Below are 16,210 nucleotides of genomic sequence, written 5' to 3' on the forward strand. Positions count from 1 at the left end.
GGTTGTAAAAATCAGTGTAGAGTGGAGAAGTGACAATAGAAAACTCCTATTCTGCTATCTTGCTGATGTCACTCCTAATGTGTTTCTTCTTGAGTGACGTTTGGTAGTTTTATATTTCAAAGAATTTGTTCATATTGTTTAATTTGTCAACTTTATTAGCATTACATTGCTCATAATGTTCTTTGATAATCATTTTAATGTCTACAAAGTCTGTTGTGATTCAGCTTTCTCATTACTAATGTTGGTAATTTGTGTTTAATTTTACTGATCATTCTGGCTAAAAATTTTATTGATCTTCTCAAAGAACCAGCTTTTGGTTTTATTTATTTTCTTTATAACATTTCCTTTTTTAATTTACTGATTTTTGCAATTTATTATTTCCCTTCTTACTGCTTACTTTGAGTTCTTTTGATCTTTTCTTTCTAGTTTTTAAGGTAGAAGCTGAGAACATTGATAGGAGACTTTTCTTCTTTTCTAATATAGATATTTGATGCTATAAGTTTCTGTCTGTGTATGGCTTTAGCCGCATCCTACAACTTTAGCTGTTTTCATTTTTGATCAGTTAAAATACATAAAACATTTTTTTTTTCTTGATCCACCAGTTATTTAGAAGTGTGTTATTCATTTCTACATATTTGAGTATCTTCCACATATCTTTCTATTATTGATTTATAATTTAATTCTATTGTGGTCACAAATATACTTTGTATTACTTGAATCCTTGTAACTTTTTAGAGTTGTTTTATGGCCTAGCATGTGGTTTGTCTTGGTAAGTGTTCCAGGTGCACTTGAAAAAAAGTGTATATTGTTCTGGTTGGGTAGTGTGCTTTTTACCTGTCAATTAGGTCAAGTTGATTGACTACCATTGTATATTATATCCTTGCTGATTTTCTGTCTACTTTTTCTATCTCTGTCAATTATTGAGAGGAGGGTATTGAAATCTCTCATGATACTTGTGGAATTATACGTTTCTCCTTGCATTCTATCAGATTTTGCTGTATGTATTTTGGTGCTCTGTTATTAAGGGCATAAATAGGACTCTTAGGTCCTCTTGGTGAATCATTCTCCAGAATTATTTCATAATTTCTGGTAATATTCTTTGCTCTGAAATATACTTAGTCATTATTCCTGGTAATATTTTTGCTCTAAGACCTGCTTAGTGTGATATTGATATAGCTAATCTAGCTTTCTTTTGATTGCTATTATAAGGTATATTTTTCTTCCTTTTACTTTTGATCTATTTGTGTTTTTATATTCAAAGTGGGTTTCTTTTTCACAGTGTACAGTTATGCTGGATAATAAAGCAAGGCCTGACACTCTCTCTTTTAATTGGAGCATTTAGGGCTGGCTGGTTAGCTTACTTGGGAGAATGTGGTGCTGGTAACACCAAGGTCATGGATTCGAGTCCCTGTACTGGTCAGCCATGCAAACAGACAACAGACAAACAAACATAATTGGGTATTTAGACTATTTCTATTTAATGTCATTATTGATATTGTTTTGTTCAAGTACAACACTTTGCTATTTTTTTTTTCATTCTATCTGTTCTTTGTTCCCTTTTCTCTCTTTTTCTGTCTTTTAGATTAAGCAGTTTTTTTCATGATTCTGTTTTATCTTCTTATTGGCTTATTAGGTATGACTTTTTCTTTGAGTATTATTTTAGTAGTTGCTCTAGGATTTATACTATACATCTTTTATTTACCAGAGTCTACCTTGAAGTGATAACATAACATTCACGTATAAGAAATGTACAATGTATTTCCAGTTCTTCCCTCTCAGACCTTGTTGTTGCACATTTTATTTCTAAATGTATTTAAACTCCAAAGTACATCATTATTAATTTAGCTTTAAGCAGTCAATTACCTTTTTAAGATATTCAAATAATTTCTAGAAAGTCTTTGTATTTACCCACATAGTTTACTCTTTGCTTTTAATTTGAAGGGTTCCTAGTAGTTTCGTAGGTTTGTAGTATAAGGGGTTGAGACTGGGGAGGAAGGTAGGGATCTAAGGTTAAAGAGGCTGGAGAAACCAGAGCTTAGAGGTTCTTGTGGGTCAGATAAAGAGTTTAGGCTTTATTTTGGGCAAAAGAAGCACTGGTAGTCTTTAGACTTGTACTTTGGCTCATGTGATTTTGACATGGCCAAGTTTGTAGAATGGCGGACTGTCTTAGTTCCCCAGGTCTAATATTTAATCCTAAAATGACTATTCTTTAGGCCTTTCACCTTGGGCCTTAACACCACCTGGCCATGTTTTTCAAACAGATAAACATAAAAATAGGCCTAAGACCTCAGCCACCCTCTGGCTTGGCATTGTCTCTGAGGAAGGAGTTTTGCAAGATCACGTGGAAAATGATTTTGTTGCTTTAACTGATACTGCCCTGAGCTCTTTCTGAATTTGCTGACATCTGACAGCAGTCATTAAGGTTGGTGGGTTCTTCTGTTGTTTTAATTTGAGTGACTTTCTGGGAAAAGCTATGGATTTCGGCCAATATGCTAATGATAATGGCATTGCCTTGAAGGTCTGGTTAGTTCTGTAGAAAACCATTTCATAGTTAATTATGTCAGCAAATCAACAGCAGCCTCTTGGAGAGGAAGGTGATGGGGGAAGAAACTACATATATATTTAAATTATTCAGAACTCAAAGAGAGGTCAGGAATTCATGTTTCAAAAAGAGGAGTCAATGGAAGAATAAATCACTAAGTTTGCATATAATTTTCCCTTTTATGGGTTTATCGTTACAGGCATATCAGGGATTGAAATAAAATAACTTTGCATTTAGAATCAGGACACTCCCCCTGGCTCACCCTGTGTACTACCCCTCTCCCCCACCCTTTCTGACTATTCTGCCATTTTTCTGCTTCCAGGGTCCTGGCATGAGAGTGAGAGACCATCAGATTCAAACTTCTCCTTTTAATCAACTCAGGGTGTTAGCTGGATTTGTAGAAGGTAGACGAACTCTGTTGATACATTTGTCAGGTGGGCTCCCTCTCCATCTCTCTTCTACTGTCCATGGGTGTTCCTGTGGAAGTGGGGTCCTCCACCAAGGAGGAAGATGCCCCAAAGAGGAGTGTGGTGCTTCAGCCACAAGCCACACAGAATGCTTGCTCATAGTGCTTCTAGAATTCTCCAGAGGAAGAGAGTCCTTAGGGTCTTTTTATTTTAAAAGATATTTGACTATTTTATACCTTAATAATTCTCTCCTCCTCCACAACCCAGTAATTCCTCCTATGACTCCATTATACCACTTTGTGCTTATCTGTGGGTACAGGGAAGCAGGGGTCAGAGCAATCTCAGTTAATATCTCATATTTCCTTCAGAGGATTTATTGTGACATAGGTAGTCTTTATTAATCAGAGCATGGAGAAGGCATTTCTAATGATTGTCTGAGGAGTCACAGGATAAACAGACTTGAAAGTTCATTCCAAGCGTGCCCAGGATGAAGGCAGCTTAGTTAGTGTGGAAAGCCAAGCCATTTCAGGGATGGTACTAAGAGCTCAGCTCTAGCCCCGACAAACCTGGATTTGAATATGGCCTCTTTCCTCTACAGGCTTTGTGACCGTAAGTGGGATATTGATCCTCTCATCACTTCAGTTTCCTCATGTGTGAACGGGAGAAACAACATATACTGTGGCGGGTGTTATAAATGTGGGTTCCTCTCTCTTTTTCGGCAGAGGGAACGGCTTGGTAGGACAACAGAACAGGGCATTATAAACAAGGAAGGAGCTGCTTTATCAGAACCCAAGGGTTGGACAGAAGAGATAAGACATGGTTTTCTGGAAGATGATGTGGGAAATCCAAAGTTTAATTTGCATTAAGGGGATGTTTGTTGGTGGAGTTTGGGGATGTCATTTGATGAGTAAGAGTTTTCATCCGTGGTTTCTTTAGATTTTGTACTGTGCTTTTGGCCTCAACCATAGTCGAGTTTTATATTTTCTTTGTGATGGCTCTTGTGCCATTGTCTGTGTGGCGCTTGGAAGATAGTGCTGTTGGCCACCACTTAAGACTGGCTCACCATCCGGGACTAGCTCAGCTTTGATCCTTGTGGCTGGCACATTGTGAGGCAGACATGGGGATTTGGTGAGTTTTGACTTTTCTGCCTTTTGAAATCCAACTTCGAACTTAAAAGGATAGCCAACTTTTTCTCCTGTCTTACTGGTTTAGTAACATGCCCCTCCTTCAATCACCTCATTAAAAATGAGCCCAGTCTTTAAAAATGGGCCCAGTTCAGAGCATTAAAGATCCTCAGAAACCTGAATAGTATTCAATTTCTGATCTGCATCAGAACTGTTGGAGCAATAATGAAAATAGTAAACTGGTACCTACATTAACCAACTAACTTCTCTTTAATCTGTGGAGATAGGGGGAGTTGGGTTAGGATACTTGGCCCTGAAAGTATGGATGGCCAGGATTCTGGTGGCAACATGAAGCTACTTTACTGCCAAATGCATTTTACTAGGTTTTCTTAAAGTACACTAACTAGGCATAACTTGAAGCATCACCATTTGACTTTCAAAATTTAGATCTTTACATCTATCTTAGTCTGTTTGGGCTGCTATAACATTATACCATAAACTGCATGGCTTATATGCAACAGAAATTTATTTCTCACAGTTCTGGAGGCTGGGAAGTGCAAGATCAAGGCTCCAGCAGATTCAGTGTCTGTTGAGGGCTGTCTTCTGGGTTGCAGATGGCTGACTGACATCTAACTGTTGTTCTCATACGGTTGAAGGAGCACAGGTCTCTCGGGCTTATTTTTTGAGGGTACTAATCCCATTCATGATGGCTCTGTCTACATAACCTAATTACCTCCCAAAGGCCCCACTTCTAAATACCATTACCTTGGGGATTAGCTTTCAACACATGAATTTTGGGGGTGGCACAAACATTCAGACCATACATCATCATCATTATTGTTCTTTATTTTTATTTTTTTGGCAGCTGGCCAGTTCAGGGATCCGAACCCTTGACCTTGGTGGTATAACACTAACCAACTGATCTAACCGGCCAGCCCCAGAACATACATTAGATTGCCAAGTTTTTGAGGTCAGAGATCATATATTTTTCAGCTTCTTATTTCTAGTGTCTTGGTGTAGGGAAAGCACTTAATATTTGTTTGTTTACAAATATTAAGTTTACAAATATTAAGAAAAGGAGTTTTCAGATACAGTGAGAACACCTAAGTATAGATAATGCATATTAAGGATTGGGGATGTCAGGAAGGGCATTTGGTGTTGGAAGCAAAGGTTGGTCCGAGGACCACACTTCAAGTAGTAAGACTACAGTGTCTTTGGCAATGCTGTTACTATTCACACTCAAATTTTCCTTCTGTGCCCCTCAGTGCCATTGATTCCTTCTATTTATGAAGGAATTGCCTTTTTAAAAGCCTCTCTATGCCTGTTATTTCCTTTAATCTTCACAGAAACTCCTTGGAGTAGTTATACAGAATTCATTAGTCTCATACCTGGGAAGAGAGACATCAGTGAAGGGATTTACCCAAAGTCAGTCAGTAGTAGACACATACAGGACAAGTCTCAGGTCTCCTGATTCATAATTCAGTATGATGAGCCTTACACTTCACTCTCTACCCTGTGGACAATGAGGATTTATTTTTCAGTGATAAGGGGAGAATTACCTTCATTTTTCCCAAAAGGGGTGACTGTTCATTGATTCATCAGCTCTTTATTGAATACTTATTACGTACCAAAGTTATTATTTTGTGTGCATTGGGGATACATCAGTGGATAAGACAGGCCCAGACAGGCCCAGGCCATGGCCTTAATTGTCAGGATGCAGCCCTGCATCTCTTCGCAGGATGACTTCTGCACTCCTTGCTGGAGCTTCTTTTGAGAGCTCCTGAGCTTGCAGACAATGTATGTGATGGTGTTTTCTCATGTTCTGTGGGATCTGGGGTTTCTTCCCAGCCTGATAGATGGCTTGAAGAACCTACATGTCATTGGTCCCACATGTGAACTCCTGGGTGCTCTTGAGGCCTTGAGGTCACTCCAGTTGGGTGACAGTGGGCATTCCAGGTGCGAGTGGGTGACCCTCAGAGAAGAGAAAGGGTCTTGTTGGTTTGTGTTTTGTTTTTGTTTGATATTTGGATTTACATCTGGATCTCTGAGAACTGACATTTTCATTATCTGTTCCTTCTCTGTATTATGGAATTTTCCTGGGCAGGAAGAATCTGGTGGATATTATTTGTTGGCCAAGGAATATATATCTACTTTTTTTTTTCTTTTTCCTCCTTTCCTGTCAATCAAGCGTTTTTTAAATTTCTTATTCTCTGAATCACCCCATCTTCCACTTATTGTCAATTCAGTTTCCACCTTGCCCTGTCCTCCTTCCCCTTTCCCCTCCACTTTCCCCTTTTTCCTCTTCCAGCTGCACTTTCTCTTCTCTTCCTCCTGTTTTCTTCCTCCTTCTCATCCTCCTCAGATTCTCTAGCCCTTGCTCTTGATCCCCAATACACAAATACCTTTTTTAGGCATTAGTGTTAGACATCAGTGATGAATAAAGGATTGTCCTGGCCCTCTAGGAGCCTGCCTAGATAAGGGCCCCGTCAGCTTGTCAGAGGCTTTCAGGGCATGTTTTCTCTGCTTACTCCCTCCCTTCTCTCTGATGCCACAGATGTGCTGGTGACCCCAGGGTTGACTGAAATGTGCTCATACTCCCTTGTACAGTCTGTGCCAAGCCACAGATGTATCTGGATGGAGTCTTGTACAGTTGCTGCAAACTCCAAAAGTCTGGGAACCTAGAAAGTGTTTGGGTGTCTTTTGAGTCAGTATTGGCAACCTGAAAACTTAAAAATGTCTCCAATTGAATTGAAAGCCTGAAAAAGACCTGAGGAGGGGGTTACGGGAGACAGCCTTTCATTTTAAGGGAAAAAGTATCTGTAAGCAAGCTGTATTTTTCCTCCATGTGTATTTTTGGTAGAGCCCATAAAGAACCAGGTATTATTGCCAAATTAATGCATTCCTTCTCATTCCAGATTGTCTCACATCTTAGAGCACGTGAAATTTGTTTAAAGTGGTATTTAATCCTTTCTATTAAGAAGAGTAAAATGGACAAGCTTACTCATTACTTATCTTTTTCTTCCCAATCTTGCTGTTAAATAAAAATTATCAGAGGCCGTTGTTTTGGACTAAGTTCCTGTACTAGGCCCCAACAGACCAGACTAATAACTAAAATGGAGTCACCCTTCGAAGTTCCAGGTCACTTAGGTTGTGTTCTGACCTTCCCAGTAGTCAGGAGAAAGAGATAACAGCCAGTTTCCCAAACAGGCCAGTTTTAATCTTCAAAAGGTATGATAGTAAAGTTCCGTCTGCTTTTTTTTTTTTTTTTTTTTTTTTTTTTTTGTCTTTTTCGTGACCTGCACTCAGCCAGTGAGTGTACCGGCCAGTCCTATATAGGATCCGAACCCGCGGCGGGAGCGTCGCTGCGCTCCCAGCGCTGCACTCTCCCAAGTGCGCCACGGGCTTGGCCCAAGTTCCGTCTGCTTTAATCCTTACACAAAAGAGATAGCCTGAAGCAACCTGATGTTAACTAGTCAGGTATTTTTCTACTCCCTTACTAGGAAAGTAACTTTGAAGTGACCAATCTGCTTTTTGTTCTTTGTTTCTGCTTTCTTCAGCCTTTTTCTATCTATAAAACCAACCTCCTCTGCTGGGCTCTTTGGAACACCTATTCTATTGTATGGAATAACGTGTTTCTCAGTGTTTCTCGATTCTAGATTCTAGAATTGCGGTAAAACCAATTGGGATCTTTAAATTGATTGTAATTTTGTTCTTTGACGTTGCCAAAGCCCTGATTGCAGTATAACTAAGTAACTAAGTAAATTGCATGGGGCTTGGTACATAAGCTCCCAGCAAAGTCTAAAGATCAAAGTTGAAAGAGGATTTTGAATTCCTTCTCAAATCCCTGGGACACTGTTTCTGTGGACATAGTCACCAAATCGATTCTGGAGGAGTGGCTCTTTAAGAAATAGGATAGAAGGTAAGCTCATCCACTTGGGAGGGTTGTAGTCACAGGAAACAATCTCATTGCTGTTAGGTTCTTGAGGGGGAAGGAAGGGGAAGACAGTAATAGCACAATCCCCAAATGGGTGGTTTTCAGTAGAGTATTTGGAGCATTTACCCCGTTCTCAGGATTGCTGGAATAGTTTTGCCAAGAGCAGCCTCATATTTCCAGGTCTCCCTTTCCTTTTCACACTGCACTTGAGCAGCTTACATGTTTGGTGAAGAATCAGCCGCGAAGTCTGTGGTTTCCTGTGGCACATTTCTAATAATGTTTATACAAGCTATTATTTAATGAACTGTATAAATATTTATCATACAGAGCAGCCTTTTGATCATAAATAGGGGCCAAAAGTCAGCTCAGTCCATGCTGGGGACTTGGAAAGAAGGCTGTTTCTGCGCTTTGAAACATCTTGTAGACTGAGAAGTTAGGTATGTCTCAGGACTATGTGCAGCACAGCTTGGGTTCCTCTCCGTTCTTTTTCTTTTTCTTTTTCTTGGCCGCCCACTGTCCTTGTCCTTATTACTCTGCCTGACCTCCCTCCCCATATCCCTAACAGCTGTTTTTGGTTTTGTTTTTTTAAATAGTATTATTTATCTTTGCCTAAAAAGAATTAGGTGAAATCAAAGTTCTGACTCTCACCATCGGTAAAGCAGGGTTTGGAGTCATACCAACTTAGTCTGGGATCCCAGCCTCTCTGCTTCTGGGCTCTGTGACCTCAAACAGCTTTATCTCTAAGAACCTTAGTTTCCTTAACTGGGAAATGGGACTCAAACTGCCTACCTCCTAGAGTTGTGAGAATTAAATGAAATCATGAAGTTATGTGGGTAAATGCAGAGCAGAGCTCAGCACATGCTAGTTGTGGCTGCATTTGTTGTTGATGTTATTGAAGTTATCAAAGATAGCTTGGTGTTCTAGTAAGACCCCTAAACTTGCCATAAGAGATGAGGGTTCAGATCCTGGTGCTGCTGTTTACTGTTTGTGTGACTCTGGGCAAATTACTTCCACCCCATGAGATATAAAATGGTGATAGGTTTACTGACCTAATGGTGATAGGTTTACCAACCTGATTGGGTTTCCGTGGATGAGATTAACACTTGTGTGGAAATGATTGACATAATGAGGATGCGCGTGTATGTGTGTGTGTGTGCGTGTGTGCGTGTGTGTGTGTGTGTGTGTGTGTGTGTTTTAAACAAACTAGAAAAGGGAATAATGTTTTCCATTTTGCAGCTACCTTATTTTTGGGGGTTTGGAATGCAGGACCTGGCAGGTAGTACTTATGACTTGGGAGCAAAGGGCACTGAGGGGGATCTGTGTTGCAGAAAATCCTCTGGCAGAGTTTTTTTATAACTCATGGGTCAAGTTTCAGGGAAGCTGTCCAAGGGCTTGAACTTCCCCACTTTCAGGTTTCAGGTATGGAAACAATCACAAAGAGATTGAAAAACTACAATAATGGAAAAATGGTGAACCTGAAATATTTAATTTGGATTGATTTCTTAGAAAAACATGAACTCGTAGTTTTATGTGAATGATGCTGGGAGGGTATGACTTCCTTGATCCCAAAGATTTGACTTTTTTCCTGAATGATGGCTTGATAATATGTTATAGAAACAGATGGTTTGCCAGAGAGAGGCCACCTGGCCTTATGGAAGGGTCAGTCTCTGAAGATGGATGTCCTGGGTTCTGAGTTAGCCAACCTTAGGCACAGAAGACAGGATCCTCTAGCAGAGTTCCTGGAAAATAGGCATTTAATAAGTGGAGGAATATCAGGAGGCGGTAGAGCATCATAAGAAAGGTCAGGGATTTTGGAGCCAGAGGGAATGGGTTGCTGTCAACTATATTACTTATTATTAGTTATGTGACATACTGGAACAAGTTACTTTACCTGTCTAGGACTCATTTTCCTCATCAGTAAAGTGAGGGTGATAATAGTTACTGTCTTCATGAGTTGTTTTTAAGATTAACAGCGGCATTATAAACAAGCTTCTTAGCATGTCTTCAGATATATAATAAACATGGTACCTTTCCTTATTTCCCCAATGGTGGGTTTTAAAGATACCTGTTCACTCACAGAGTCACAAGGACTCCTTGAGTTGCTGCTGTGTGCCAGGCACTGTGCTGCACTCAGCACATAGCTGTGACACAGGCAGCAGCTGGAGGTAGCCATCTAAAAGTGAAGCTCCACTCTCCATATGAAGTGGGGGCTCTCCCAAAGGGTGGGCTCTTTTCTAGTTCCAGAAACTAGAACTGGAACAAACCTAGGGTCAGTTGTAGCATGGAACTCTGCCTGTTTGGATTTTACTGGAAAGGAATTAGGATGTTAGGGTAGCGGGTGATAAGATGCTGTACGATGCTACATGAAAAACTTCATGGAAAGATTCATTTTCGATTCTATTTTTCTGCAAACTTTTTGAAGTATCCTTGTACTCCATGCAGAGGAAGACAGTGAGTCCCAAGTGTGGAACCCAAACAGGAGGGTCTGGGCCACCCCTTGGGGAATCTCTCTTAGCGTTGAGGCTGGCAGGGGTGGAGGGAAGTTAGCATGCTGGCTGGCCAGGTCTGTGTAAGCCTTAATGTTTGTATAGATTCTTCATTTTCTAATGATTTCCTTGTTTCCCCCTAAGCATTTAGGATAGGCTTGTAAAGTTCTAGCCAAGGCACAGAGCTATTGGCATGCTAGGATCAGTGTCAAGGAGCAGCATCCTTGGGGGCCTTTGCAGAAGAGACAGTAGAAAGCCAAGAGAGGGAATTCCAAGTAAAGTAAGAAGATGTGTGGTTGGTAGAGGACATGTGAAGCAGTTAGCTTGGTCAGTCTTCCTCCTATTTGCACATAAAGAAACTGAAGAAACTCTGAGCCAAGATATCGTCCCTATTTTGTCAATCACCATGCCTGGCACCTGGCACAGTCTGCATTTCTTTGAGTCTCAGATGTCACTGATTGCAGAATGCACCAGTCTTTCATATAGCAGGGAGGAAGAAAGAAAATGCTACCAATTAATTATAAGATTATGAGATTCACTCTGATTTCAACAAAGCTAAATGTGAAAAAGAGTGTCTTAGAATTTACAAAATACTGTTATAAGCATCCAATACATATGTGTTAATTGGATGAATGAGGCATACAGAGATTAGAATAAGGCAAAACACTAGTGCATATAAGTACAAACTTAGGAATTCAAACTATTAAAGCACGAACCTGTTCATCTTGTTTCTATTGATTCACTGACCCATTTGTTCATTCAGTAAACAATTATCGAAAACCAGTTATGTGCCAGACCTGTGCTAGGAGCTGGGGATGCAGAAATCAGTAAGTTCCTTTTTTTCAGGTTCAGGCCAGTAAGGGAGACACATGGAAACAAACAAAAATTGCAATTCAGAGTGGCAAGTTTTAAAAGAAAGTAGGGACATGCTTTGTGTGTGCAAGGGACAGAGAAGGGCAAGGGAGTATTCCTTAAAGAGGTGATGACTGAGCTGGGACTTAAACTATAAGTCCATGGTCACCAGACAGACGAGGAGAGAAAGGGGCTAGGAAGGGAAGAGCAAGTGACAGGGGAGGCCTGTAGCAAGAAGTGTGGGGCACCTGAGAGCATGCAAGGGGTTGGAGGATGTCTGGACTTGGAGTGAGAATGGCAGGACTGCGTTAGACATGGCCTGACAGCAGGTGGAAGGAGCTCACGGAGGACCTGAGTTGGCATGCCAAGGGCCTCAGCTTGTACAGGTTGAGCATCCCTGATCTGAAATGCTCGGGATGAAAAGTGTTTAGGATTTTGGATTTTTTTTTCAAATTTCAGAATATTTACATTGTACTTACTGGTTGAGCATCCCAAATCCAAAATAAGAAATGCTCCAAAATCCAAAGCTTTTTGAGTGCGGACATGATGCTTCAAGGACGTACTCATTGGAGCATTTTGGATTTTGGATTTTGGGATTTGGGATGCCCCACCTCTATTACAGCCCAAAGCTGATGGTTTTCAGTTGTTCCGAGAAAGGGCCAGCAGAGGAACTGCTGGGGGAAAGCGTGGAGGATGGGGCAGGGTGATCTTTGCTTCAAACAGAGCAGCTCTGTTCTTATCTGCTTTATTTCAATTCTCTTCAAGTGATGGCTTGAAGAAGAGGTATCGCAGTGGAATGAATGAAGGAATGAATGATTTGAGAATTGTTGCTAATGGTTCCATGAAGCTCCCAGAGGGGTGTGAGCAAGGAAGAGAAGATGAAAACGCACACTGGCTGGGGCCAGAGCATCGTCCTCTGACATTCAGAGGAAGGTTGCACACGTTTTCACTATAGCTTCCCCATTTTCTTCTTCCCCTGCCCTGAGCCACAAGCCAAAAGGGGGAAAAAACACAGCTGGGAAATCATTGCAATTAAGTCAGAAGCAATCACTTTTAATAAAGCCTGTTTTGTTTTTTTTTTCTTTTTTTAATTGGGAGAAATATCCGGGAAGCAGTAACTGAACATCTTCTGGCTGACTTTGTTTTAGAGTCCCCAAGTGTGACTTGGCAAGGGAACATTACTGTTCTGAAATTGAAGGGCTTAGAGAGCTGTTCAGGTTGAAATTAGACTCTGGGAGCTAAGACTGCCCCGAGCTCACCTGGGGAGTCGCAGAATGGTCACCAGTGCACTTATCTTGGGGGCTTGTTCTTGTTCTTTGAAAGGCCAGTTTGGAAAATGAAAGCCTCTGTGAGATTTCTGTCATGTGGGCTAATCTGACCAGAGGGAATCAGAGCAGCCATGAAGGCCAAGGAATTCCTGAGTGTTCTCTGGTCAGATTTCCTTGTAACTCAGGAGGGGTCTGTAAGGAAAACAGATTGCCTAACAAATTCCTGATCCTGTCGCCCTTGGGACTCCTTCCCAATTCCCAGTCACTTCACGACATGGCTGCAGTATATTTGCCTCTTCTGCAAACCCGTACTTCATTCTTTTAAGAAAGAAAGGAAAGAGCATGAAATGGGATTGCACAGATGTGGGGCTTTAGATCCAGGCCGCCTCTGAGTGAGGCTGGGCAAATTCCTTAACTTTTCAGAGATCTATTTTCTCATCACTGTAAAGTGCATACTGATAACAGTGTGCATTTACTGTTTATGAGTGTGTGGATCTAGCATTGAGCAAGAAGAATTGGGAAGATGTGGTTTCTTTTCAGTACCATGGCTGCTGTCCTTGTTGATTCAAATTCACTGAGAACAAATTCATCTCTATTGCTTCCAGATTCTAAATTCTCCCACCCTCTATTTGCCCTATAGCACTCATCACAACTTTGCTGAAATAATTAAATGCGTAATGTCTGACTCCCTTCCAAGGATGCAGATGTGCTGTCTGAGGCCATGTTTCTTGTTCACCCTCTGCCTTGCACAGTGCCTACCTGCACACTGTTAGCACTAAAAAGTTTTATTGGATGAATAAACAATAAATGGCCACTGAGTAGGTCACTGCACCCCTTTTATTTCCACTTACAGGATGTTTTGTGGCTGTTTTGCAGGCCCACTTGGTCTTCACATGGTTTTTGCATTTGTTCACCTAGGTAGAGAGAACGCAATGTCTGGTGGGGAACGGGAACCACGGAGCTACTATGTGGGCGTGGATGTCGGAACAGGCAGTGTCCGTGCAGCTCTGGTGGACCAGAGTGGGGTCCTTTTGGCTTTTGCGGACCAGCCAATTGAGAAGTGGGAGCCTCAGTTCAACCACCACGAACAGTCCTCTGAGGACATCTGGGCTGCGTGCTGTGTTGTCACAAAGGTATGGGCAAACCTGGGGTGTTCTCTCCTTGCACCTGTTCCCACTTGCCGAGTGCTGGTTGCGTGTCCACCTGGTACCAGGGACTCTGTTGGGGTAACTTTGATGTAGAGCTGAGCAAGACTTAGGTCTTGCCTATCAGGAGCTCACAGTCTGGTGGCAGAGACTGATAAATAGCTTAAATATGATGTGATGTGTTCTGGGAGCAAAGTGACTGTGGCTGGAGCTGAGAACAGAGCTGACCCTGAGGGAGCTCAGGGAAGACAGGACAGAGGATGCAGAAGCTTGAGGTGTGACCAAATGTGCAAGAAGTCACTGATAATCATAGCTAACGTCTTCTGTGCATTTATTGTCTGCCAAGTGCTGTGTAAAACATGTTAACGTAACTTGTATAGTTGAATCCTCACAACAACCCTATAAAGGTAGTACTATTACTACCCCCATTCTATTGAGGAAGAAATGGAGGCACAGAACTTAGGTAACTTACCCCGTTCATACAGCTGGTAAGTAGTAGAGGCAGGACTGGTGCCTAACCAATCTGACTGCAGAGCTGCACTCTTACTAATCAATGGACTCTCCTACCCTCCAATTGGACAAGTGAGGGGAACTGCATTTTGGGCAGAGGGAACAGCATGTGCAAAGGTGTGGTGGCTGAAAAACACGATGTGTTCTGAGAAAGCGAGGAAGCTGGGTCACACTAGAGCATCTCTGATATGTTTAAGGCAGATGTTCGTCTTGAGTGGCCTTGGATTGGACTTAGCCTGCTGGCTTGGGAAAGTAAGTGATGCTGGACAATACTGTTCAATTTTAAAGTTTCACTTGACTATTTGATTTCTATATCCTGGTGATCCGGAACAGTTTAGATCCTTTGTCCTTTTTTCCAGAGAAAAAAAAATAAAGCCCTGGATTCCTTCTCCCTGTTCCTAGTTTAGTTCCTTAAATATTCATGAGGTGCTTGGTAATTTGCAGATGGACTATTCACCATTCTGTCTTTATTGATTGGTCTGTTTAAACTTTAATGAGCTCTGGGCTGCTGTTAGTGCCTCTGGAGAAGAAGGCAGAAGAGGAGGTAGGGGTGGGCAGCACTGGAGCATTATGCAGGAATAAAATAGGGGCACATCTTCTCTTCTGCTTGTTTAATTTTTCTCCCCCCCCCCACTCCTTGCAGCCCCCACCTTGGTGAGAATCTTCGACTCTTTGCCCTTGGGTCTCCTTTGTTCTTCTAACATATAGCCTTGCTTGCCATTAAGGAAATTGTCAAGAAGAAAATATAATCCCCTGATGAAAAGCTATTTTAAAAAAGGTCTACTCTAAGTACAGCTTGGTTTAATGGTAGATTTTTAATCATCTCCTGGTGGCGGCCAACTCGTCATCTGTTTGAGCCCTGTTAGCCGCATAAGTGCTGTGGGCATTTGTCCTTAGTGATGCTATCTCACTACGGCAAACCTGAATAAAGCTCTTGGGTCTTGGGCCATACCCCTCACGTGGAGTATGGATATGTGGCCGTGTGCCAGGAGCCGCAAGATAAGCATGACACATTTACTCAGATCATCATTGCTGGTGTGGGGTTTAAGGAGCGAAGCATTTCTATATTAGAGAGGTAGCAACATAGAACGCAGATTCTGGAGCCAGACTGCCTGGATTGACAGCCCATTTCCAACATTTATTAGCTTGCGATCTTGGACAAGTGACTTCATGTTTCTTGCCTCACTTTTGCTTCTTGGTAAAATAGAAATGGTAACAGTACCCACCTCCATAGTGTTGTTGTGAGGATGAATTGAGTTAATGCATATAAAATACCATAACTGCCTGAAAATGAGTGAGCACTGTATTTCCTGTGGTGGTGGTGGTGGTGATGATGACAGGAATGAGGAGGTTATGAAGGACAATGAATTTCCAAGATAAAATACTGAAAAGCCAAAGTCTATGGGGGGAGGCACTTCTTGGGAATATTCAAAATGTAGGAATATCCTTCTGATTAAGTTCCTTCTATGTGAGACTCTGAGAAGCACTGGTCTAGGGCAAAAGGTGGCATAAAATATATCCTGACCTTTCCTTTCGTATGCACTCCAGGAAGTTGAGAGCTGGAGAGCAGGTGTATTACTTCCTTTTCCCTAAGTCGTTTACATTGCCTGAGATGATTTTCCCCTTCAGTCAAGTTAATAATAATAAGATGATATGATGATGAGGTAATGGCGGCTAACATTTCTTAGGCACTAATTATGTTCCAGGTGCTATGCTGAATACTTTATACCCATCCCTTCATTTTATCCTTACAACAACAACCTTTTAAAGTAGTTTTTATGACTGTTTTAAAGATGGAAGAAAAAAAGAAAGAGCACTGAAGTGGTTCAGTAACCAGCCCAAGGTCTCATGGCTGATAGGGGGAAGGGTGTGATGTGGCTTCTGCCACTGTCACCCTCATGCCCTGCCCTTGCCCCTCTTTCCAGCCTCATCTCCCTCCACA

The 16,210-nt window shown here is 41.6% G+C and overlaps 1 protein-coding gene across 15 annotated transcripts in view; it reads left to right on the top strand.

Moving 5' to 3' along the window:
- FGGY (FGGY carbohydrate kinase domain containing) overlaps nucleotides 1-16,210 on the top strand; it is a 433,428-nt gene that overhangs the window by 11,992 nt on the left and 405,226 nt on the right. For 12 of the 15 annotated variants that reach the window (XM_063105670.1, XM_063105668.1, XM_063105673.1 and 9 more), the window contains exon 2: nucleotides 13,532-13,746. In XM_063105670.1, coding sequence (XP_062961740.1) covers nucleotides 13,546-13,746 — 201 coding nt within the window. In that variant the 5' untranslated portion in view covers nucleotides 13,532-13,545. Of the gene's footprint in view, nucleotides 1-2,398; nucleotides 2,423-13,531; nucleotides 13,747-16,210 lie in introns of those variants that run through there. The other 3 variants (XM_063105671.1, XM_063105684.1, XM_063105682.1) reach the window with 3 other exon arrangements.

Source organism: Cynocephalus volans, chromosome 8 (assembly GCF_027409185.1).
Source record: "Cynocephalus volans isolate mCynVol1 chromosome 8, mCynVol1.pri, whole genome shotgun sequence".
NCBI lineage: Eukaryota > Metazoa > Chordata > Mammalia > Dermoptera > Cynocephalidae > Cynocephalus > Cynocephalus volans.